The following is a 25,045-nucleotide window of genomic DNA, read 5'->3' on the forward strand; positions in this document are numbered from 1 at the left end:
ACACAAAAAACCAGAAGTCTGTGGTTGGCAGGCACAGAAGTCTGTGGCTGGCAGGCACGTAGTTTGGTGATAAGACTTTCAGTTGTGGTGTCTTGCCCTCTCGTCGCTAATAGGGTGCCTACGGGATGCAGCATTCTCAGAATGCTATACAACAATTTCAAACAAACAACATTAGTAGTTTTATTTCTAGAAAGGCAAATTGGCAACACTTAACTTTTCTACAGCAAATGTCGCTAGCAAGAGGCGACATGAAAACAACACAGTTCTTGCTACACACCAAGTCCAAGGAACCACTTGTTACGGATCTGTACAGCATAGCACTAATTACATTGCAGATTCAGGACAATCTTGTGCAGCCGAGGCTAGCATGAGCTGCTTTTATATGCTGCTTTGCATGCCGTGGCACCGTCCAATTCCACCTACCGTTGGCTGCCGATTCTTCACTGCCTTCTCTGGTCTTTGATTTCACCTCTTCGTTCCAACGTTTGTGGTTATGTCAGAACATAATGCCTCCAAATTTTTTATTTTGTGCTTGCCTCCAAATTTTTTATTTTGTGCTCAGTATCAGTTGAAGTATTACATTTGTGCATATTACTTGGTCAACTTTCCCCCTTTGCTGATGCAAATTGCAATCCTCAGCCGCTTGAGGGCTCTGAAGTTTTGTGTGTAACATGGTGCTGTGTAAAATGACTGTGTCAGTGCATGTGAAAACTCACACAAAACTGAAAGTACGAATTTGAAGAGTTAGTCAACACATGGAGCACCCACTCCTTCTGGATGACGGCACCATATCACACACAAGTGCTGTGTGATCTGCAACAATCCAATGCCTTTGTCTCACTGTCATCCGTCATCCTCCTTACAGTCCTGACTTGGCCCCATTTGATTTTCGTCTATCTCCAAAACTTAAAGAACACCTTTGAGAACTTCACTTTGATAGTGATGAAGCAGTGCAAGCAGAGATGATGCTGTGGCTCCATCAACAAAGTCAAATATTCTACAGTGATGGTATTAACAAACTGGTCTCTGATTGGGAGCAATGTTTTGGTCACCAGGGTGACTATGTTGAGACATAAATATAGACATGAAGAAGGAGAACTGTTCTGATGTGAGTGTTTATTGTGAATGTGAGCTTTTTAGTGGTTCAAAGAGTTTAAGGAGGGACATGAAGTGGCTGAAGTCATCCACTTCCTGGACAACCATCAACATCAAAAACAGATAGCAACATCGAGAAACTTCATAAGTTGATCCATGAAAATTGTTGTCTGAGTATCCAAGCTCTTGCTGAAATCTCAGGAATTAACGGAGGAAGTATACCTCATATTGTACATGACTCATTCAGCATGCACAATGTTTGCACAAAAATAGTGCCAAAACTTCTCACTACAGACCAAAAGGAATCAAAAATGAACATTTCTGCAGTCAATTGAAACAGTGTTGATAATGATACAGAAAAAGACAAAAGTATTACTTGTGATGAATCATGATTTCTTATCCAGAAACAAAGTGCCAACTAATACGGTGGAAGAGCAGGACCTTACTGGTGTTGGTATGAAGATGAGCAAATCAAGTTTCAAAGCTATGATGAATGTTCTTTCTTTTTCTTTGTCTAGTGTGGAATCTGAGGGGTATCTGTTGAGAGGCCAGACAAACGTGTGGTTCCTGAAGAGGGGCAGCAGCCTTTTCAGTAGTTGCACGGGCAACAGTCTGGATGATTGACTGATCTGGCCTTGTACCATTAACCAAAACGGCCTTGCTGTTCTGGTACTGCGAACGGCTGAAAGCAAGGGGAAACTACAGCCGTAATTTGTCCCGAGGACATGCAGCTTTACTGTATGATTTGCTTGCACAGGATAGAGTAGCATGGAGAGCTGCATCAAACCAGTCTCAGGACTAAAGACCACAACAACAACAACAGTTGGAATTGTCTACATTCATTGAGACATTCGTGAATGATTGAAGAAATGAAGATTTGATTTGTGAAAAGAAAATTGGAGATAGTTTACCAAGAGTATGCCAGTCCTTTCTGCCTTATCTGTGAAGGTGTTATTTGCAGAACTGGACTGCCCACAGCATTCGCCTGACCTGGCCCCCTGTGGTAAAAAAAAAGAGTCATACCAGCCAGAAAGGCAAAGAGGATACGATTTTACAGTGAAAGCTAGAGCAACAGATGTTCTCAACAAGTTGACAGCAGTGAACTTCCACCACTGCTCTGAACAAAGGAAAATTCATATAGAGTGTTCTAGACATCAGCAAGGTGAGTACATTGAGGGTGATAAAGTTTATAATGTAATTGGTGACCAATAAAATATTTTGTAGCACCAGGTCAGTTATTTAATTGCCACACCTTGTGTACTACTTTTTGGCTACCGAATTGTGAGAAATGTTTTTTTCATTACGAGCAGCAATTACAACACTGTTCGAGTCACCTCACTAGGTAATGCTTCTCCAGGAACAGGAGCAGTTCTCCTTCATAAATTAGGGCATCCACAATCACTCACTGTCTTGTGTTTGTTGTCCTTTTAGTCACAAATATTAACTTTACATTCCTTCCCTTTATTCAAGTGCTTTTGCTCCCTGCTTGTTACAACATTTGGTGCATCACCCTGATGCCTTCGCTAACAATGTTGTTCACCACAATAAAGAATTTTGTGTTTCAACAATGGTGAGGTAGACACAATTTAACCAGCAGATGACACATGTTGGATACAAAGCTATTCTAACTTCTAACTCCCTTTTGAAAAAAATATTGATTACAATATTGATTACACAAATGATTTAATTGTACATTTGAAAGGAGCTTTTACAACACTATAATCACAGTCTCTCCTTGTTATATAAATAACAAAAAGAGACTTGATTATTACATATAATGCACAGTAGCCTGAATATAATTTTGATTCATAATCATACTATTATAATTTCCCATCATGAACCTTGGATCTAGTAGGAATGCAGTGGCTTCCATTCCTCAACAGTAGTACCATACCAAGTAGCTACAATGGAGGAATATATGTAGAGATGTGAGGCAAACCTGTGGCTCCTGAGGTGGTAACAGCAGCCTTTTCAGTAGTTGCAGTTGGGTTGTTGACTGATTTGGCATTGTAACATTAGCCAACATGACCTTGCTATGTTGCTGCCATGAACAGCAGAAAGCAAGGGGAAACTACCGTTCTTGTTTTCCCAAAGGCGTGTGAGTAAAATATTTTGAAAGATCTCCAGATGGGAACTACTCAGGAGGATGTAGTCATCAGGAAAAACAAAACTGGCATTCTGCATGCCAAAGCGTAGGTTGTTAAATCCATTAATCAGGTAGGCAGGCTAGAGAATTTCAAAAAGGAAATGAACAGTTTGGAGATACAATAGTGGAAATTAACGAAGTGTGGTGGCTGGAAGAACAGGACTTCTGATTATGTGAGTACAGGACTATGAGTATAAAATCAGATAGAGGTAATGCAGGAATAAGTCTAATAATGGATAAGAAAATGGGAATGCAGATACACTGTTATGAACAGCATAGTGAACACATTATTTTAGCCAAGATAGACATGTAGCCAATCCCTACAACATAGTATAAGTTTACAAGTCCACGAGTTCCACAAATGCTGAAGAGATTCAAATAATGTATGAGGAGACTTGAGTTTCTCCCAGCATATACAATGTTCAAATAACTTAAGGGAATGCAGCTGGGTGATGTTACTGACAACTGCCAATATTTTGACAGGTGCACACCCTGTCATTTTCAAGTTAAAACTGTAGCATGTAAGCACTATGCAAGGGAATTTAAAACATTGAAATAATAGGAGAACATTGGACTGGGGGAAATAAATGAAAGGAAAAGCCACCTGGTAGAATTTTTCTTAGAGCATAGTTTAATCATTGCTAATAAGTGGTTTAAGAATCATGAAATAAAGATGTATGCATCAAAGGGACCTAGAGCCATCGGAAGGTTTCAGTTTGTTTATATAGTGATAAGACAGATATTTCAAAACCATAGTCTAACTGGCAAAACAATTCCAGGGGCAGAGCTGGAAAGAACATATGTGAAACGTTTACAAGGGAAATGTCAGAGACAATGTTAAAGAATGAGGAGAAGTAGTGGATTAAGCTGGAATAGGAGACATGATACTGTGAGAAGAATTTGCCAGCACCCTTGAAGCAGATGATATTCCCTCAAAATTATCAAGATCCTTTGGAGACCCAGCCATGACAGAACTATTCCATCTAGTGTGCAAGCAGTGCTGGAAACCAAGAAGAAATTTCTGTCAGGCATGACAACATACTTGGAAGATGAGCTGAACAGAATGGGTACTCTCTTGAAAAGATCTCTCTAAGATGAACATCAGCGAAAGTTAAACAAAAGCAACGGAATTTAGCTGAAGTGAATCAAGTAATACTAATAGAATCTACGACTAGGGAATGGGACACTAAAAGCAGTGTGTTCTGCTATTTGGGTAGCAAAATAATTGAAGACAGCAGAAGTGGGGAGGATATAAAATGCAGATTGGCAGTAGCGAGAAAAGCATATCTGAAAAAGATAAGTAGTTAACATGGAATATAAATTTAAATGTTAGGAAATCTTTTCCAGAGATATTTGCCTAAAGTGTAGCTTTGTATGGAAGGAAACTTTATCAAATAAACAATTCAAACAAGAAGAGAATAGAACCTTCTGAAACACAGTACTACAGAAGAATGCTGAAGACTAGATTGGTAGATTGAATAACTAATGAGGAAGTACTGAATGAACTAGGTAAAAACATTGTGGCACAAAAGAAGAAAGGATTGGTTGATAGCACATATCCTGAAGTGTCAACAAACTATCAGTTTCATAATGGAGAGAAGTAAGTGGTAAAAATTGTAGAGGGAGACCAAGAGCTGAATATACAGTAAATGGGTTCAAATGTATGTTAGTTGCAGTAGTTAGCCAGAGGCTTGCACATGATAGGCTAGCGTTGTGAGCCCAATCAGACCAATCTTCAAATTGAAGGCCATAAAAACAAAGCTATATTATTTTTGTATCATTAATGTTTAGAAATTGATCTTTTTAATACAAATTTCTTTTGAACTGTGCATGTGCTTAGTTTGATATTGCTATAATTTCTACTCTAAATGCAGCAATAAAGAGAACTGTTTTAGTCCAAGTAACACAGTTGTGAGATGTTGTGACTAATTCCACAGTGATGTTACAACAGTTAGTTACTGCAAAGTTTCTCTTACACGAGTGTTCTTCATTTATGTATCGTCATTGTAAATATTGTGAGTGATAAATCGTGTATTTTATAGTATTGTAGCTCTGACACCCAAGTGACAGGTCTCATTGACTCGTTTTACCAGGAGGAGACAGTTGGTTCTCCATTCATTTTCAGTGATTGTGTATTCAATATTTTTGTTCCATTTGATATTTTATATTAGTCTGTGATGCTAAGATCTGTAAGACTAGAAAGGAAACCTTTGAGTACTCAGTACAAAAAGTTGTTTAGTGTCGTGGAGGCACTGAAAGAAGTTCAAAAAATGTTTCCAGCAATAATCAGTGGTTGGCACTATTTTTAACTGAATTTTTGATCTTTAATCTAGTCTAACATTAAAATTTGTAAGTCATTTCTTGTAGCAACGTATAAATGCATGATAGTTAATGTATTATTAATGTTTTCTGATTTGAAAATGTTGCAGCTAAACTGGTTTCGCTAATAGCGATTAAATGTGATTACCCTCGAATTCCTCCTATATTCTGTCTCCAACTGTTGTGGCATGGGGAACACAACAGCACAAACAGTGATGCTGTCAGGGTAAGTACACTATTTACAGATCACTGAGAAATTAAGTGTGTGTGTGTGTGTGTGTGTGTGTGTGTGTGTGTGTGTGTGTGTGTCACAGTAATTAAAAGAGGTGATTCGCTTTCATTGTCAGTTGCTGCTGACACTGCTGAAGAACCTAGAGCAGGCTGATCCAGCACTTCCACATGGGACACAGGTACTTGGGAGTTCGCTCAGCTCCCCTGCGGGCAGGTGCAGAGTGGATAGGGTGCCTGTGAGGTAACCCTATTGCACATCTGCCCATGGGTGAGCCGACATACTACCCCTGCCTCTTTGCGCTTGGCAAGTGCATCACCTTGGCTGCAGCTTGGCTACCTGACTGACCATTCATCACTTGTTTGTCCACAGGGCAACATGAAATAATCTGCTCTGAATCACTTCTGAGCTTCTCCTATGAGATCCGCTGCACTCAAAAGCCTCAGGAGACATAACGAACTATTTCGAATTTGATCCCACACTGTCTCCACTCCATTTGTAGGCTGAATTCAGGCTCCTGTGCTTTGCTGAAGTGGCATATTATCACCCCATTAACGAATGTTTCTGGCGGTATTGTTTCCACGGATTCCTTTATAAAACTGTTACAGGATTGTGAGATCTGGGCCATAATTTGTGAGTGTCGTCATACCTCACCTTATGTTCTAGTTTGAAGCAGTGTTTTGCCAAAACCAACTTGATAGGTTATATGGTCTCATGTGTCTTCAGTATTAGTTTATTTAATCTCGTGTGCCTTCAGTCTTTTGAATATAAGATCTCAACAGGCCTAATTGTTTGCCCAGTGTAGACTGTGCCACTTTTGCGTGGAATGTAATAGATAGGGACAGGAAAAAAGTGTTTCATTTCATGGCGAAGTTTGGTGTTACTTTTTGTCAGATTTGGTGGTTTCTAATTGGCAAATTCAGTGTAATTTTTTTTTTCATGTTTGGTACTATTTTTTGCCTCACTAAGTGCCACTTTGTTGCCAAATTCTCTGTTATTTTATTTTGTTTGTTCCCATGTTATTTTTTCCTTTGATGAATTTCTTTCCTTTTCCTTTGGTTTTTTGTATTATTTTTTATTTTTACCTTTTCTGTGTTATTTTTCTCCAATTTCTGCATGTATTTTTCTTTCTTGCTTTTTTTCTTTCCTTCCTTCCACCCTCATTCGCTGTTATTTTTTTCTAATTTCCATGTTCTTGTCAATATCCATGCTATTGTATGTCAATTTCTCTTCTTTTTTATATTACAGAGTTGTTTTTTCTAAATTATGTGTTTTTTGCCAAATTTGGTGTTATTTTTTGTGAAATTCGGTGTTACTTCTTGCCAGATTCGGCGTGTTTATGGCCAAATTCAGTGATTTTTGCCAGTTTCAAATGGCTCTAAGTACTATGGGACTTAACATCTGAGGTCATCAGCTCCTTTGCCAGTTTCAGTGGGTTTTTTCCCCCCTACTTCTTATGTCACATTGTTCTTCATTATGCATGAAATGAACTGTCTTTTTAAGATTATACATGAATCCCAGCCTTGAGGAAGTCAGTAGAGAAAATGCTACATCACTGCTCAACAACTATTATTTACAAACATTGTTAAACTGTTGCCCTCAGAAGATTTATAACATATTTATCAGGGAAAATGACAAATACCATGACTTTTGTAAAAATTGCCTGTGTTGTGTTAAAAACTACAAATTTCACATTATTTTTCACATTATCATTTTCCCAAAATTTTCCTGTCCCTATTAATAGATAACATATCATCTTTGATGCTACATCAATAACCAGTGGTCTCGGTAGATGGATATACATACATCTTGCAGCACACTTCTTGCAGATCTGTGTGGATTGTGCACCAGCATAAGGCTGTGGTTTCCTCTGCTTCCGGTACTTCTGTTCTTGAGAACTCAACAGCTGTCTGTATTTGTGTGTGCAGGATATAGTACAACACACTTTTTAACTGCTTGGTCAGTTTTTGTATCTCACCCACATTTTCTCTTCATTGCCACTCTCTGTTGTCTAGAGCTCAAAGATGCATTTACCCCAATGTCCTTAGGCATTTGTTAGGTGTATTCCGATCTGTGTTTTTCTCTTCAGTTCCAGCCTTCTATGGAAAAATAAGATGGAAGTTATTCTTTGATGCCTAACCACATTTCCTATCATGCTGTCCCTTCTCCAACAAGTGTTTTTCACATATTCCTTCTGTCACCAATTCTACGGACAACGTCCCCATTTCGTATCGCATCAGCCCACTTCGTACTTTTCAGTGTCCTCCTTTAACACCTCATGTCAAAAACTTTGTTTCTCTGTTTTTCCGGTTTTACACCATTTCCTAATTCATTTTCGTACAATTTTGTGCTCCAGATGTGCCTTATTAGAAATATATTTCTCAAATTAAAGTTTACATTTGGTTATAAATGAAAAGCATAGGGGAAGTTGTTCTAGCAAGAAATGGTGGAAAAATCACATACATTTGGTATTGATAAATTTATTTTGGCAAGTAACACTGTCTTTGTCTGTGTAGTTTGCATCTTACAGCCTCCTTGCTTTCACTACCATGTGCTATTTTGCTTTCAAGGTAGCTTCTCATTAGTTTCATCACTCTTTGGATTACAGCATCATATTTAGTTTTCAGTAGATGGTGATTCTTCATCATTTACTGTCACCAGTAAATCTTATCATTAATATTATTTCTTCCTGAATTTATATCCCCTTTGAACCTTTCTTTTATTTCCACCACTGCTTCTTTGATGTACGGTGGGGAAGAAAGACTGCCTGTCTGCCTTACGACCTTTTGAATCTGAGCACCTCTTACTTTGTCTTCCATTCTTGTTGTTACCTTTTTGTTCTTATACATATTGCAGAGTACCCATTTTTCCTTATAGGTTATTCATATTTTTCTGAGTATTTAAAACATCTTGCAGTGTTTTACATTGTCAGACTCTTTTTACATATCGGTAAATATAATGGAGGTATATTAATCTTTCTTTAGTCTTGACTTCTATTATCAAGTGCAATGTCATAACTGGGTATCAGGTGCCTTTACCGAGAAAGGTGGCGCAGTGGTTAGACACTGGACTCGCATTCGGGAGGACGACGGTTCAATCCCGCGTCCGGCCATCCTGATTTAGGTTTTCCGTGATTTCCCTAAATCGCTCCAGGCAAATGCCAGGATGGTTCCTTTCAAAGGGCACGGCCGACTTCCTACCCCGTCCTTCCCTCATCCGATGAGACCGATGACCTCACTGTCTGGTCTCCTTCCCCCAAAAACCACCACCACCACCAGGTGCCTTTGCTATTCCTAAGGTCAAACTGATCATCACCTAGTAGATCCTCAGTTTTCTTTTCTGTTCACTGGTATGTTATTCTTGTCAGTAACTTGGATGCACGAACTGTTAAACTGATTGTGTGATGGCTCTTCTATTTATCACCATTTCATATCTTCTGAATTGTGTGGGGGTTATTCAATATTCAATTGAGAGTTCAATTATACATTTCCAGTTTCACTGACTCAACACACAAACTTGAATAATCATTTGGTTGCAATTTCTTCAATTAATGCTTGTAATTCTAAGGGTTGTTATTTATCCCTCCTACTGTATGTGATCTCCCAAATCTCTGTGAAACACTGATTCTTATACTGGATACCATGTGTCTTCCAAATTGACACCTCTCTTTTCTTCTACCATATCACCCCCAAGGCGGCTCGAAATTCTTTTGTGAGTATTTGTGTTGCAGGCTTGTTGCTGCAGTTCTATGCTCTGACTGTTTCTTTTCCATCAACAGAACATTCCTCTGCTTTCTGTTTCTGGTTACTGGATTTTCCTTTTTTGTTAAATTCTACACTCCCCACACAGTGGTCAGCACATTAGCTTAGTAAGCAGCAGACTCATGTTTCAGTCCTGGTCTGGCACCAATTTTCAACTTTCCATTGATTTAAATCATTGCCCACTCACAACCAGTGCCTTTAATTCCTTTGTGTCTGGGTACTTCTCTCAGCCCAAAGGATATGATACAGCCATTGGTATTTCACCAGTTGTTCCTCTTGATACTTAGTGAATACCCAAACTCAGATATCATTTATATGGTTGGCTCAATAGTTGAAGAACATACAGTGACATGCACTGAGACCAGTGAATAACTCTCTCTGCCTAGGAGCTGTACCATCTTTATGACAGAATTGATGGTCATAATGTGTACCCTTCACTACATCTGCACCCTATTATATAAATCGTTTCTACTCTGCAGTGACTCCATGCTACTCTGCAGTGACTCTGTGAGCAACCTGGAGGCTCTAGCCCACTGTTATTTCCAGCATCCAAGATTTCTTCTTGGACTTTTACAATGGGAAGACAATAGTATTTGTCTGGTCCCAGAACTGTATTGTGGTCCTGAGGAATGAACTTTCGGACCAGTTAGCCAAAGAGGCAACAAGGAAGGACGCTCTGGAAATAAAAATTATGACGTGTGACATGCAAACGACATTAAATCACTGGCCCTTATAGTGTTGTGATATAAAGTGTTAGCATGATACTTTCTGTGGAGACATCGACAGAGAATACTTTGCTGGACTCTCTGTCTTTGTCCCATGCCTTGCACACCAGCTGTTGCCTACCACAGTAACTCGCAGTGTCAGCATTATCGCTGCACTGAGTCATAGTTTCTGCGAATTACCTACTGTGATTCGAGTATTTACAGGCTACAAGAACTTCAAACTCTTCATCATCATTCCTCATTGTTTGAGTATCTCACTTCATTGTACACTGATTCTTCTGGGTGATTCTCTTAAACTTCACCTTACTTTTAATGATTGCTAAATTGTGATCTGTCTCTGTATCTTCTCCAGGGCATACCTTTCAATCCAATAATTGATTTCTCTCTCATTATGATTTAATCCAGCTGGTAACTTTCTAAGCTTTCCAAATATTCCTCCTCATCTTGCAATTCTTGGATAAGTATTTTCTATTACTATGTGACATTTGATAATCTTTTCATATTTTTGGGCCATAGTCATGTAATAATGTTTGAATGATAATTCTGCCATTTGACTGTACAAACTTCTTTATATTACTGTCATAATTTCTGCCTTAAACCACTATCAAGTACAATACTGAAAAAAATCTTTTGTAAAAATGCATAGAATGTGAGAAGGATCAATATTTAACATTAGCGTGCCAATCCAATGGCAGATTAAAAATTATCAAATTAATACTACTTACATTTTGGGTATATGTCTACCATACATTTCAGTGAGTTTGTAATTATCTACATGCTGGGACACCCAGTTTGGTAGGGCTTGACAATGACTTCAGTTTACAAAGTGTGACTATACCCAGCATATAAGTAGTAGTATTTCGATAATTTTTAGTCTGACACTGGAATGGCATACTGATGTTAAATTTTGCTGCTTTTCACTTTCAGTGTATTTGTACAAAAAATCCTCTCCCATTCCTGCTACCAAGCCCATATTGTCCCAGCGTCTTCTATTCCTTCCAGTGCACCTGATGATCAGTTTTTCACCACCCTCTATCTCCTAAGTTGCTTGGTCAGCGCCTCATACACTTTCTCAATCACTTCATCTTCTGCTTATGATGTTGTTGTAACTGAACTCCAACTCCCATTATAACAGTTTTCTGCTGCATTTGGCGTTACTGCATATTTGATTAGAAATCCTTATCCTCTTTCCACCCCACTTCATTGATTCATACTGTATTTAATCACTGCACTTTTGCACCACAAAATAATGTACTCAGCTTAGCCAGGCCAGTAAAAATTGCGATGCCTTGCCTGGTAATGCAATAAGCCATGGAAAGGGAGAGTGTTGAGAGTCTCCCTACTCAGGGTCATTGAATTGTCTGGTACCAATGCAGTAAAATGGATGTCATAGGGAGAGAGCTGCAAACACAGCATGTCCTGTGCGTAGATGTTTGGCTGCCATTAGGCAGTGCGGTAGATGTGCAGGGGAATGACCTGCTGTCTCAGCAGCCGTGCCCACCTCTGAACGCTGGCCATGTGCTGACAATGGCATCCCCAGATTGTGCTCATGCTGCTTCTGACCTAAGAGCACTGGCTTCCAGGAGCAACACCCCAACTGCTGTTGTATTCTGAATAATTATATTTATGTTGTCAATATTATTTAGACTATGTAAGGCCTGCTTGTAGTCCACATAGATTTTGTTGAGTTCTATATTATATTCATATCCTTTATTCTGTATTTGTCTCGGAACGAATATATGGGCTGCAGTTGATCTGTTAGGCCTAAAATCACTGATTATATCTGCCACACTTGGGGCCAGTCTATTGTAGAGGATAACAGACAAAACTTTATATGTTATATTCAGCAGATTGATCCCTCATTAGTTAGAGCAACATGCCTTGTCGCCTTTCTTATATACAGAATAGATTACTCCATTTTTGTGAAATAATGCCTCCTCTGTGTAATGGCTCGGCAGTTATTCCATCATCTCCTGAAGATTTGGTGATTTTTTGACAATTTACCACCTTATGTACTTTGCAAGAGTAGCCTCTTCTATTTTTGGTTCTACTGAATGGTATATCCATTGCTCTCAGTCAGTATGACCACCCCTCCAGGATTTCTTTAAATATTCCCTCCATCTGTCCATCACTTTTCTCTTATTTACGTTATTAAGACAACAGTGGCAGGTTACAAGGCAACAGTTAAAGTGGATGTTGAGTTAACCAACCATTACAATATCAATAAAAGAGTTAGACAAGGTGATGCTTTTTTCCACAATGCTTTGCAGTTTTACCTTAGAAGGGATTATAAAAAAATTAATAAGGCCCGTATGTATAAGAACCACACAGCTGGCTGCATATGCTGATTACATTGAAGTTATTAGTTGGTGAAAGAGGGAGTAGTGGTGGACCTGGACAAAGCTGCCGCAGCATAAGTGGCTGGAAATTAATGAATCAAAGACTAAATATGTGAAGGTCCATAGAATAGGGGATAACAACTCTGATAACCAGTCAGCAGCAGGTTTGAATGGAGTTTTGTAGAGGATTTTGAATATCCTGGGGCTAAAATTAATAAAGTAAACTCCATGTCCACTAAAATGAAAGCACATTTTTCAAGTGGTAATAAGTGTTATCATACATTTAAAAAATTAATGACATCAGGGTGGTGAATTGACAGCTCAGAATGACTGTATGTAAGGTTACGGTTAGGCCAGTGGTTACATATGGATGTGAAGCATGGATACTAACCAGCACTGATAAACAACAACTCAGGATACTTGAATGAAGAATACTGTGGAAAAGTTGTTAATGGATCCGAAATGGGTTGGCCTTGGAGAGCAAAGACCAGTTAGGAGTTGGATTATCTCATACAGGAAACTGATATTGTAAGGCTAATTAAAAGAATAGCCTGCCTGGGGCACATTCTAAACATAGGAATCAGAGGATAGAGAATGAAGGTAAATGAGAGGGAGGAATGGAAGGAAATTTTTAAGGAGGCAAAGACCCATGCAGTGTTGTAAAGCCAAAAGAAAAAGGACATGTTGTCCATACTTTGTCTGTCATATCCCACTGGGCATCTGTCAGGCATCCACTCATTACTGGTCACCCTAACCAGGGTAATGGTACATTGACCTCCTGATCTTGAGCTACTCAGTAGCACCACCTACGTTAGTGGCTGACCATCTCAGTCACTGCAGCACCACCATTTTCAGATCTTCTAGCTTCCTTACCGCATTCACATTTCTGACACTCCATACTCCACCTCATGGCATGTTACCCTCTCACAGTTTTTTCAGTCTTTTCCTCATCGTACTCTTGAAAGACCCTTCCAGCAGATCAAATAGGGAACTAATCTCTAATCTTTTGCCACTGGAGAGATGGTCAGGACACTTTTCTATACAGGCCACATTCCTTTTGGGAACACATTTTATGCCGTATGTGCAGTGGTTTCCATTGCTTAATGCATTCTCATGCCATTGGTCATTATGGATTCATCTGCCTTCAGGGGCAGTTCACCACCTCAGAGGCAGAAATGCATCCTGAATCTTTACACCTCCGTGCTCTTTGACGAGACTTTGGCAGAAACAGGGTAACTCCTTACAGTGGATGTTATGAGCTGCCATTGTTGATGGCTTTTATTCAGAATCCAAGCAGTAGCTGGGATCAAACCTGGAACATAAGATTTTTAAATTATTAGTCAGAGACACTATCCCCAGACCATGATGCAATTTCATATTGAGCATAAGGTATTGTGCATTTTCTTATGATTGTGTAAATTATTTTATTAGGATATCACATGATTATATTGTCACATAGATTCCCAAATCAGGTACCATTTGCAAAAGCAAGACGATCAACAACTAACATTTTTGCACTTAAAGTACATTTATTAGCTACACACGAATATACAGATAGAGCGGAACTGCTATCTCAGCATAGATAGTTCATATTTATGCATATATAGAATGCTGTAGCAAATTAAAATATTCAACTAATAAGTAAGTGATGTTGACTGCTAAATAATAGCAGCAAGATTTGAATTGCTCCTGACCAGTTACCAACAGAGTCAGCCCACTATGAGCTGTTACAGAGGGTCATTAAACCCTGTGTATGCTGCAAGAGAATGGCACATGTTCACACATGCCTGACATGTTTAGTGTGTTGCTAAGGATCAAAATTGGTGGTTACATGTGGTCTGCTGTCCAGAAAAAATCTAACTGGTATTCTGAATAAGTCCATATCATCTATTTTGTAACTAGACAACCAGTATTATTGCCAGTTCAATAGGTCACTTCACGAGTCTGATATAACTTAACGGAGGTACTGTGTTTGCTTTTCTGCCTTCATAATCTGTAGAAACAAACTCCCATCACACTGCCCTATCTCATAAGTGTGCAGTATCTTTGGCATTAATAGTAATCTTGCAGTGACCGCTGTGTTATATCTAGGACTCAAGTAACACAACAGCTATTGTATAAGGTTATTAAAAAAGAAATGAGCCGGAGGCATAATTACAGAAACCAGTACCTGTATGTTAGAAATATTGACCCTGGCTGTTGAGACACTTGTCCCACTGTGACACAAGGCAGTGAATGGCTGTCTCATAAAATTCCCAGGGCTGCGATGTTAACCAGTTCCACACGTACAGCTGGACATTGTCATCCGACGTGAATCGTTTGCCCCTCAGAGCCTTATTAAGGGGACAAAAAATGGCATACACACAGGGAGTGAGGTCCAGACTGTATGGAGGGTGGCCGAGAACCTCCCATTTGAATTTCTGCAGGAGTACGCGACTGTGTTGGCCGTATGAGGCTTTGCATTGTTGTGGAGCAGAATGACCCCACGGGTGAGATTGTCTGCACGTTTTGATTTGATCGCATGGCGAAGGTTTGCAGTTAACACTGGGCATTCACTGTTGTTCTATGCTGCAGAAAGTGAATCAGAAGGGGGCCACCTTGGTCAAAGAAGAATGTCAGCATAACCTTTCCTGCACTCGTGTGGATGGCCTTGGGGTTTTTTTAGTTGGTGGTGACCCTGGAAGCTCCCACTTGATTCTGGTTCGAAGTGATGACACCATGACTCATCTCCAGCCACCACTTGTGCCAGGAAAGCATTCCCTTCCCGAGCATAGTGCTGCAGATGAGCAAGGCAGTGGGCCACTCAACATGCTTCCTGGTGTGATTGAAAACTGTGAGGCACCCGTTGGGCACACGCTTTGCACATGTACAGTCGTTCCTTCATGATGGTGTGAACACTTCCGACGCTCAGTGCAACCACAGTGGCTATGGCTTTCACTGTCGCTCGGCGGTCCTCGGTGGTGAGTCCATTCACCAGCTGGATGATGTCATTGGTAATGCAGTATGGTGCTCCAGACTGTGCATCATCAGCTAACGACACACATCCTTCCCTGAAGCACTTGTGTCACGCCTTGACCCTTGCAAGGAACATGCCATGTTCGCCATACACTTGTGTCATTTGTCAATGAATGTCTGTTCCTCCTACTTCTTCCGCTGTCAGAAAACAAACAACACCTCTTTGCTCTTCTGTTGACGCGTCAATCAATGTGACTGGCAGCGTTGGACAATTGATGCGTGCTGCTGCTAGCTCTTTATAACCACGTGACGTGCATGTGTGCCCTCTAGTGATGGGGCTCTGAACTTCCACACAATATTACCCTCCTGTCACCAGTTTGCGCATTTCAGATTCCGTCTCTCTCTCTCTCTCTCTTTTTTAGTGCCCCTTATATTTCTGCCTGTTCACAGTTGCCTTGTTCCAGATAATACTACCTGCTTTCACCTTTCACCTTTCACTGATGCCACTTCACCGTGATCTCTCATGTTTGCTCAATGTGAGGTGTTCAGCAGAGTTATTGATTCAAATTTCATGGACAATATTTCGGCAACTTCCCAGTTGTGTTCCTCAGGTGCTGTGAGCTGTGTTGTTGTGGGTACTCATTGCTCAGACTCCAAGTGGTCCTCAGAATATTGTACATAAAAATGGGACCAACTCAGCTGAGCACCTGAAAGCACACCAGAGCCACTTCATTGTTAATATTCAAAGACATTCACCCTGTTATTGCATACAGATCAAAATGTGGTAGTAATTCGGCAGAGTGTTTGTTGTGGTGCACAGATTTAATAGAGTGCACAGCCTTCTCTTCCCTCCTCCCACATCCATTCTTAACAGGTGACACCCAAGTAAGAGTTCTGACATGCTGAAACTTAACTTTTTTGTTTCCTGTATTTCCCTTGTGCACTGGGATTACTGTAGTCTTGGGTGTGTTGGTCAGACCATTGTACACACAAATTAACTGAGGCTTTTTGCAATGAAAAATTAAAGGCTGCCAAAAAGTTACTGCAACCAGTCACCTTCTGTCTTAGTTTTCAATTTTTATTTACCATGATTGGTTTTGAATCACCTAGTGATTCATCATCAGATGAAACATATTTGTTTTTTATTTGAAGCATTGTGGAAGTCATGTATGTATCTCAGCTGTGGCAAGATGTAAAAACGAAACATGTAAGCACTGAATGTGGCAAGAATTATTCACACGTTCAGTACTTCTGTGTTTTGTTTTTATATCTTGCCACAGCTACAGAATGCCAACAATGCTGTAGACATGCAATAAATCCATACTATCTGATGATGAATCACTAGGTGATTCAGATGTGGTCATATTAGGTAGATATTTAAGAATAAAACAAAAGGTAACTGGTTGCAATAATTTCTGGAAACCTTTATTCATCACAGTTGCAGTGTTCCACATCTGTAATGGATAAAAGTCTTAGATGAAAAATTGATAAACAAAGATTCCAGTCATCATATTTGATAGAACACACAGAGATTTTTAAGATATCTTATGATTTGAAACTTTTTTTTTTTTTTTCATTATTTACAATTTAAAATTGTTGAAATAGTGTTTAGGTACCTATTAGGCTACTGCTAGGTTAAGCTTCAGTCTCTCTCTGTTTACTTCGTTCTTATATTTCTATGCAGTGTGGGCTGCTGTTTACTCAGATAAATGATACTCAGGGTATCAGTTCAAGCCGACAAGCCACGTGCCAGTATCCCAGTGCTGGGCGTATGTACAATTGTCAACAGTGTAAGGCCTGTCCTAATGAGGACAGGATGATGATGTGTCCTGTCTGACACTGCTGACAACTCGTCTAGGTGGTTCCATGTGATGGCTTCAAAGCATAAAAGATGTGCTAAAGCAACCTCAGCTCTATACAACTGAAGACTTTTCCAAATTTAACCGTGGACAAAATAATGCAATTCCTTATGCCACAATGGATATCAAACAATGACCAAGAAATATCAAGTATCAACTGTTAAAAAAGTCTAATATTTGCATTGAAGATATGTTTTTAGTACCTCTGATATTATTAAGACATGAATCAGTGCAAGTGACATCTTCAATCTAACAAGGGGTGGTGACAGTGTTGGGATCACAGATTTACTTCAAACTTTGTACACCTTTAGTAGGCCATTAAAAAACATAATGTGCAAGTAGTAAGATTCACCACTCTGGCAGTTCTGAAAAAGCTGCAAGAGAAGTTTTATGCATCTATTATGTTTGCACAAGAGCTGGACGTTAGAGTTCATGGTGGTCAAGTGACTAGCATTCGAACTATGTAAGACAAATGTATGTAAGGTGACGGCCCGTGCTCAAACTTACATATTTCTTTCATCACTGGTCATATTATTTAATTTATATGACATTTGAGAGGTAATACAATTTTTAAAAAAACACATGTATTTGTATGAAGTTTTACTGAATTTTATGTCCTTTGACTACTTACATTTTTAATTAAATGTAATTATTAGAACAGACATATTTATAACTTTCGACAAGTAAACGAAAAAACACATCCTGATTCATGCGATGACATCTTTACCATTGACGCAATTCTTCCAGCTTGCACAGTTAAAGTCATACCACATATGTACTCTGATTTGCAAACCATGCCACATTTATTTCTGTCAGCAAGTAAAAAACTTTGTCAAGTGCCTTCAGAAATATTCATTTTTGATTGACAACAAATGAGAAAGTGCCTCTCGCGAAGATGCTATTAAAATCCATTCCATAGTACATCAGCAGTTTTCAGCACCTTTATTTGCCAAAATGTTGTGTTATGCATGGTTTGCATCCAAATTGTCTGATGAAAAAGACATTTTTCAAAATGTCAACTCTGAACATTCCCTATAAATGTGGGAAAACTGCATTCATCAGTTTAGTAGATGCTGTTTCAATTTATGTTTTCCTTGTCTGTATGATAAATACCATCCAGTAACTTGTGATGTCACAAATACCATCCTGCAACTTGCGATGTCGACAGCACATCCGGCAAGTAATTGTACATTACTCTTGTGGTCTGGAACATTGAGGCGTACTGTATTACTGATTGTGAATAAGATCGTTTGCATCATTATTTATCAAGGTGTGACTTGGGGTTTCCAAGCCTGTCCTTTGTCCTTGAAAATTTAATTAATAGTAGTAAATAGTCAAATAACATATGAAATTCACTCCAACTTCACAAAAATGCACATTCTTGTTTTTTCATTTTCTTTCATTATATTACTTCTCAAATGTCATATAAATTAAATAATGTAACCAGTGACGAAAAAATATAGACTAAGAACATACGTGAATGAGATTTTCACTCTGCAGCGGAGTGTGCACTGATATGAAACTTCCTGTCAGATTAAAACTGTGTGCCAGATCGAGACTCGAACTCAGGACCTTCGCCTTTCACAGAGCACTTGCCTGCAAAAGGAAAAGGTCCCGAGTTCGAGTCTCGGTCCGGCACACAGTTTTAATCTACCAGGAAGTTTCATATCAGCACACACTCCACTGCAGAGTAAAAATCTCATTCTGGAAACATCCCCCAGGCTGTGGCTAAGCCATGTCTTTGCAATATCCTTTCTTTCAGGAGTGCTAGTTCTGCAAGGTTTGCAGGAGAGCTTCTATAAAGTTTTGAAGGTAGGAGACGAGGTACTGGCAGGAGTAAAGCTGTGAGGATGGGGTGTGATTCGTGCTTGGGTAGCTCAGTTGGTAGAGCACTTGCCCGCAAAAGGCAAAGGTCCCGAGTTCGAGTCTTGGTCCAACACACAGTTTTAATCTGCCAGGAAGTTTCAAGAACATATGTGTTAGCGGGATTCAAACCGTCACTTCGTCCATGCCCTCTTGTTAAGTGGGAACGCTAATCACTTGACCACAGTGACTTCTTACGGCCGGCACCTTCACTCAGATACGTCAGTTACGTAGTAGACACACAATTTTCTCAATATTGCCAGCATAGTGCACCTTACTACTTGCACATTATATCGTTTTAATGGCCTACTAAAGGTGTACAAAGTTTGAAGTAAATCTGTCATCCCAACGTCATGGCCTCCCTTTGCAAGTGCTTTGGATCTCAATCAAATGATATTCATTTTGATAGACATCACCATTGATTCCATTATCACCTTCCAAAACTTTGTATAACAGCAGAAGTTATCACCACAGCATTACATTTTTTTCTGCATTTTGTGGTTTGTCTTATTTTTATTTTCAGGCTCATCATCATCATTCCTTCCCCTATTTTCTGAGGAAAAGGGATGCATGTTCCAAAGTAATGGGATGCAGTCAAGGTTCTCCCAAAATGCAGGATAAATTTATTCAATTCTGTTTCCAAGATTTATTTTGAAAGTGTACATACAGTTGTCAATATTGTGCTTGAAGAAGCATAAAATTATTTTGGCAGAAGGATATCACATACAAAATGACAAGAACATAATTTAAAAACAAACAATATCAATAGACTTTACTTTGGTTTTCAATAGAATAATCCATCCCAAATTGTGGGCTAGCTTTGTTTCTAGTAGATATTTGTCTACAAGAAGGCTAATCTTTCATATATGCCAAAGTCATATGTCACATTACCACCACCACTCCCCGCCCTACTTTTATATCAGATTGAACAGCATTCAAAATCCAGCATGTGTAACAACTGTTCTGATGTTTGTTAGCATGAGATGCAGTGATAACAGGGGAAAAGTAGACACCGGTTGTGATCATGGCTTTCTTGTGGCTGTCATTTCTCAAAAACTCTTTTAGATGTTATGATGTTCGTTTGTGGTTAAAATCAGGTTAAGTCTGTCATCTAATACAGAGACTTTCAACCTGTCTTTGAGTTGAAGGGCGCCCATATGTTTTTTGTAGCATTTTGCAAAATTCCTCCCTAGTTGACTTATGTTGAAGCAAGAACAGGAGCATGTGAGTTTCTATATGCCAGAATTTTTATGCCACTCTCTAGTGTATTTATTATTGTGAACAATTTTATTTTGTAGTTGGCTTTTTTTTTCAGTGTGGAAGGATATTTTTATGTTGTGTGGTCTGAAAAGATTTGCAAGTTTATATGACATTTCCCCAAGGAATGGAAGACAGACGAATTTTGGCATTTCTTTCTTATTTTGTAATGGTGATGGCGGTTTGGTTTTTACTTAGGGTTCACCCCCCCCCCACCCCCCACCCCCCACCCCCACCCCCACCCCCAGCTATGGTGTTTATCAAAGAGCTGTATAACCCAAATATGAAATCCACAGTTGAGCATCATACCACTGAAGGAATTAATTTCCATGTTATGGCTATCTCTACCCACAATAACAAGCATAGATTCCAAATATACAGAAAACACACTACCAGTGATTTGCCATTAACAGTATCTCATGCCACCCAGACCAACATGAAACTGCTTTCTTGAGGTCATCTATAAACCATATGCTCCACACCCTTATAATTGAAGAAGATGCATGTAAAGAATGAATATATTTAAACCTATAGCCCAAAATAATGGTTATAACACCTCTTTGATAAACGGCATAGTTGAAAAAATCCAAAGTCAACTTAAGCAACCACCATCACCATTACAAGCTAAGAAAGAAATGCCAAAATTTTCCAGTCTTCCACGCTGACAGTAGACTACAAAATAAAATTTTTCACAATAATAGGTCTGGCGTATACAAACTCACATGCTCCAATTCTTGCTTCTACATACGCCAAACAGGGAGAAATTTTGCAACCCACTACAAAGAACATATGGATGCCCTTTGACTCAAAAACTTAAATAAGTCCAGCTTTACATCACATATTGCTCATCCTGGACACTCTGTTGGTGATATCAATGACAATCTTTCTGTGCTAGACATTGCTGAGAACGGAATACCGATGGACCTCCTTGAACAATTACAAGATTTACATCCACAGACTAAAATCATGTCAAAAGATCCTAAATGAACAAACTGAATCAACATAGAGCTTTTTCTTTTAGTATTTCCAGGACAACCTGCCACCAAAACAACAAAAATGACAATACTAACACATATTCGTCTTACTGCATTAATTTTGTTCTCCTTGTCATGTAAGAACTGACATTCCTGTAAACACACACACACACACACACACACACACACACACACACACACACACACACACACACACACACACAGTATAAATATTCCACTCTATTTGTTTACCTTTGCATTACTTTTAACCCATATTACATTTATATTGCCCATATAAAAACATTCCTGCAGCTAGCAGAATTACTTAAATGTAATATCTGTACTACTAATATTTGCACTGTAATACAATGTATCTCATGCCACGGACCATGAGGTAGTAAAGTGTGACATCCATCATACCCATATTCTTTGTAAAAACATCAAGTGTTAATTTTCGGTGCATCAGTGTAGAACCAAGTGCAACTAAATACTGTATATATTTGTGTACATAGCATGATAATGTACATCATAGAAATATATTTGATATGGATACCACAAGGCAGTTCACTGCAATTACCTGAAACATAAGAAACTTTCGGATTCATAAATATTTCATCCCCGATTACTAAATTTCCATCATTTCAGCCAGCAGCATCAGCACAGCATGTAGCTAAACTTGGTCCACAGCATAATGTTCTTATAACACCTCCATCTGATGATAAGCCTGAAGTTGCTTGGAAACATGTTTATGCTTGAATAAATCGTATAAAAAAAAGTGGTTGCATATTCATTACCAGATAAATCGTCACTCAAGCACTAGTTTCTGCATGAAACAAAGCATCTCCAGACTCACCTTGCTCACCAGTGGTATGCTTCTGCCCTTTTGACAACTTCTGGCTAAATGGAATTAGTGGTTGTCATTGGTTGTCTGTAATTTGTTACACCACTATTCCTACAATGGTTATAGACACACCTACTCTTATAGAGAGATGACTGCAGATGGGCGATGAAACTACAGTGAGAAACTCTGGAGGCAAAACTAGTATCCAGGCAACTGAAACGAAATTTCTGAGAGTTCATAGCTGTATCACTGGATCTTATCAGAAATGCCACAATCTAAGAAGGTTTGAAGATGTTCACTGTGAATTACAAAATTGAAAACAAAATACTGTGATGATATCAATACACTTTACAAATGTACAACCATTGTTTGTGAAAGTTAAGAAATAACTAGAGGAATTAATCAATGTGGAGTGACTGTGGTGGAGGTGGCTCAGTGAACTGGTAACAGGCGGTAGTGCTTCAGCAGTGGTACACACGGCTGTAACATTCCAAATATCTTACCAAAGCCTAGACTCATCACAAAGAAAAATAATTTCTTGGTGTAAGATAGTGGGGAAATGCAGCAGTAATTGTCATGTTGGCAGCTTAAGCACATAGACCTGTGGTGGGTGAAAGAAAAGGGAAAAGATAAGAGAGACAAATAACTGGAGAACTTGTATCAACAGATGATTGACGCAGTAACTGTGTTTTCTATTAAGATGGCAACACTTACATAATCACATGAATCTTAAAATTATTGTATAGGCTACTTATTTGAAACATCTTATATGTCATGATTCCACTATATGCTCATTTGTTCAAAATTACTTACAGTTTTCACAATTCTTTCACAACATGAATGTTTTACCATATTATCTATTATTTGAGACTTTGTCAATGATTTCAGGATATGGAAAAAGAACTTAACACACACTGGATGGAACTTATCCAAGGCCGCAGTTGGGGACAGACATTATTGATGTGTCAGATTATGCGCCTCATGTCCTGCTTCGATGTCTTTCTGGAAGCATCAGGAGCAACGGGTATAGCTCCACCAGAATTCCCGAGAGATAAAATTTTTCTCAAGCCTGTAAAGTTAGTATCTATGATTCAGCATCATTGAGGCCGTTGTGGCAGAATGTTAAGTTCTATGTGACATGTTTTTTGAACTATGAGCAGTCTAAAATGTTCTGTTTTCATTACAGGGGACGGAATCGTTGCAGGCCATACAAATATCTTCAACTTGGAGGTGGTATATTTACACAGCGGTAGTTGGAAGAACATTCACATTGTGCGAGTTGAAATCAGTTTACATTATTTCTGTGAACAACCACAAATGATTGATGGAATCCATCTAATTATTGCATTATTTCCAACCCTGGTTCACAAAGCTTATAAAAAAATTAAAAATAAAAGTTTTGGCTTTGGCCAATGAAAAAATTTGTGTGTATTGTAGTGTTGTATACTATCTTGAGTTCAGTGGTGTGCAGTATTTTTGTAAACTGAAGAGCAAAGCAGTACTTAACATGGTAGAAACATAACAGTGTATCAGAATGATAGTAAATTCATGCTGGTTTTCTACTGTTATAAGCATTGTGAATAGACATGGAAAGTAATTAACAGTTCAGCATAATGTTTCTGTGGTTCTGACATAGTTTCTCTGGGTATTACTTGTATAGCTTTAGATGAATGTGTTGGCGGTATGTGGATGAAAAACTGAGCATTGTGTATTAGATTCTGACAATTAAAAAGAAGAACATAATAGTTGATAACATATAAAAGTGGCAGTAATTTGAGTAGTTCTAATGATAAACAAAAGTTTTGGCCTTTATAATATCCTTTTCTCAATAAAGCTGTAACAGACATGACAGCTTTATATTAAAAAGAAAGTAAAGAATGTGACACACCTTTAAGGAACTTTAATGGAACAGTAAGCTACATTATGGCAACCAGTTTGTGAAAACAATGAGCACAGAACCCTGCGGAACACATACCATTCTGCTAGCCTATTAAGAGTTCATGACCATTCTACAAAGTTACAATGTGCAGCAATATCAGACTCAGTGATCTATTCACATTACTATTGTCTCGCTGTTGTAATGCACCATTTGTGCTTGGTCTCTGCTTCATGAAGTGTCATATTTCCTCTCTTTGTATCAGTTGTTGGACTTGGTTTGTCTGTAGTGCAGTCTCGACTTGTCCATTTCCTCATTGTTTGTCTTTGCTGTTCACACTCGGGAGATCCAGTTGTTGACGGTCCCTGACCACAGTCATTACAGCATTTTGTGTCATTCCCGACATTCAGTCAACTCTTGGTTATAATAATTGGCGATGAGGTAAAAGATTATCAGAGTACCATGGAAAGAAAGTTTATGAAACTCTTCGAACAGCAAGTTTCAACAATAACATGCTCAACAAATTCAGTTGCTCCACCAAGAAATTCAGTTCTGAAGGATCAACTAACACAAAGTAGCCACGTAATACAGACAGTGGTCATTTCCCAGGGTGAAAGTGCCCATCTACGGTTCTTCCCTTTAACAATGCCACAGAGATTTGGACACGTATTTACAATGGCTAACACAGCATTTCACCATCTTTCAGGTCACTGAATACAGACTCCAAATACAGTATAACCCCACTTTTATGTTCCCGGAATTAACATTTTCCCATTTACGACATTTTTTATCGTTCCCGTCTAATT

The 25,045-nt window shown here is 38.8% G+C and overlaps 1 protein-coding gene across 1 annotated transcript in view; it reads left to right on the forward strand.

The window, feature by feature from the left end:
- The window catches only part of LOC126416853 (THO complex subunit 5 homolog), a 241,140-nt gene extending 217,014 nt beyond the window's left edge, over nucleotides 1-24,126 (forward strand). Inside the window, exons 13-15 of the mRNA XM_050084736.1 lie at nucleotides 5,671-5,786; nucleotides 23,252-23,439; nucleotides 23,550-24,126. Coding sequence (XP_049940693.1) covers nucleotides 5,671-5,786; nucleotides 23,252-23,439; nucleotides 23,550-23,616 — 371 coding nt within the window. The 3' untranslated portion in view covers nucleotides 23,617-24,126. The remainder of the gene's footprint in view (nucleotides 1-5,670; nucleotides 5,787-23,251; nucleotides 23,440-23,549) is intronic.
- The last annotated feature ends 919 nt before the right edge of the window (nucleotides 24,127-25,045 follow it).

This window comes from Schistocerca serialis, chromosome 8, assembly GCF_023864345.2.
Source record: "Schistocerca serialis cubense isolate TAMUIC-IGC-003099 chromosome 8, iqSchSeri2.2, whole genome shotgun sequence".
NCBI classification, from domain to species: Eukaryota; Metazoa; Arthropoda; class Insecta; order Orthoptera; family Acrididae; genus Schistocerca; species Schistocerca serialis.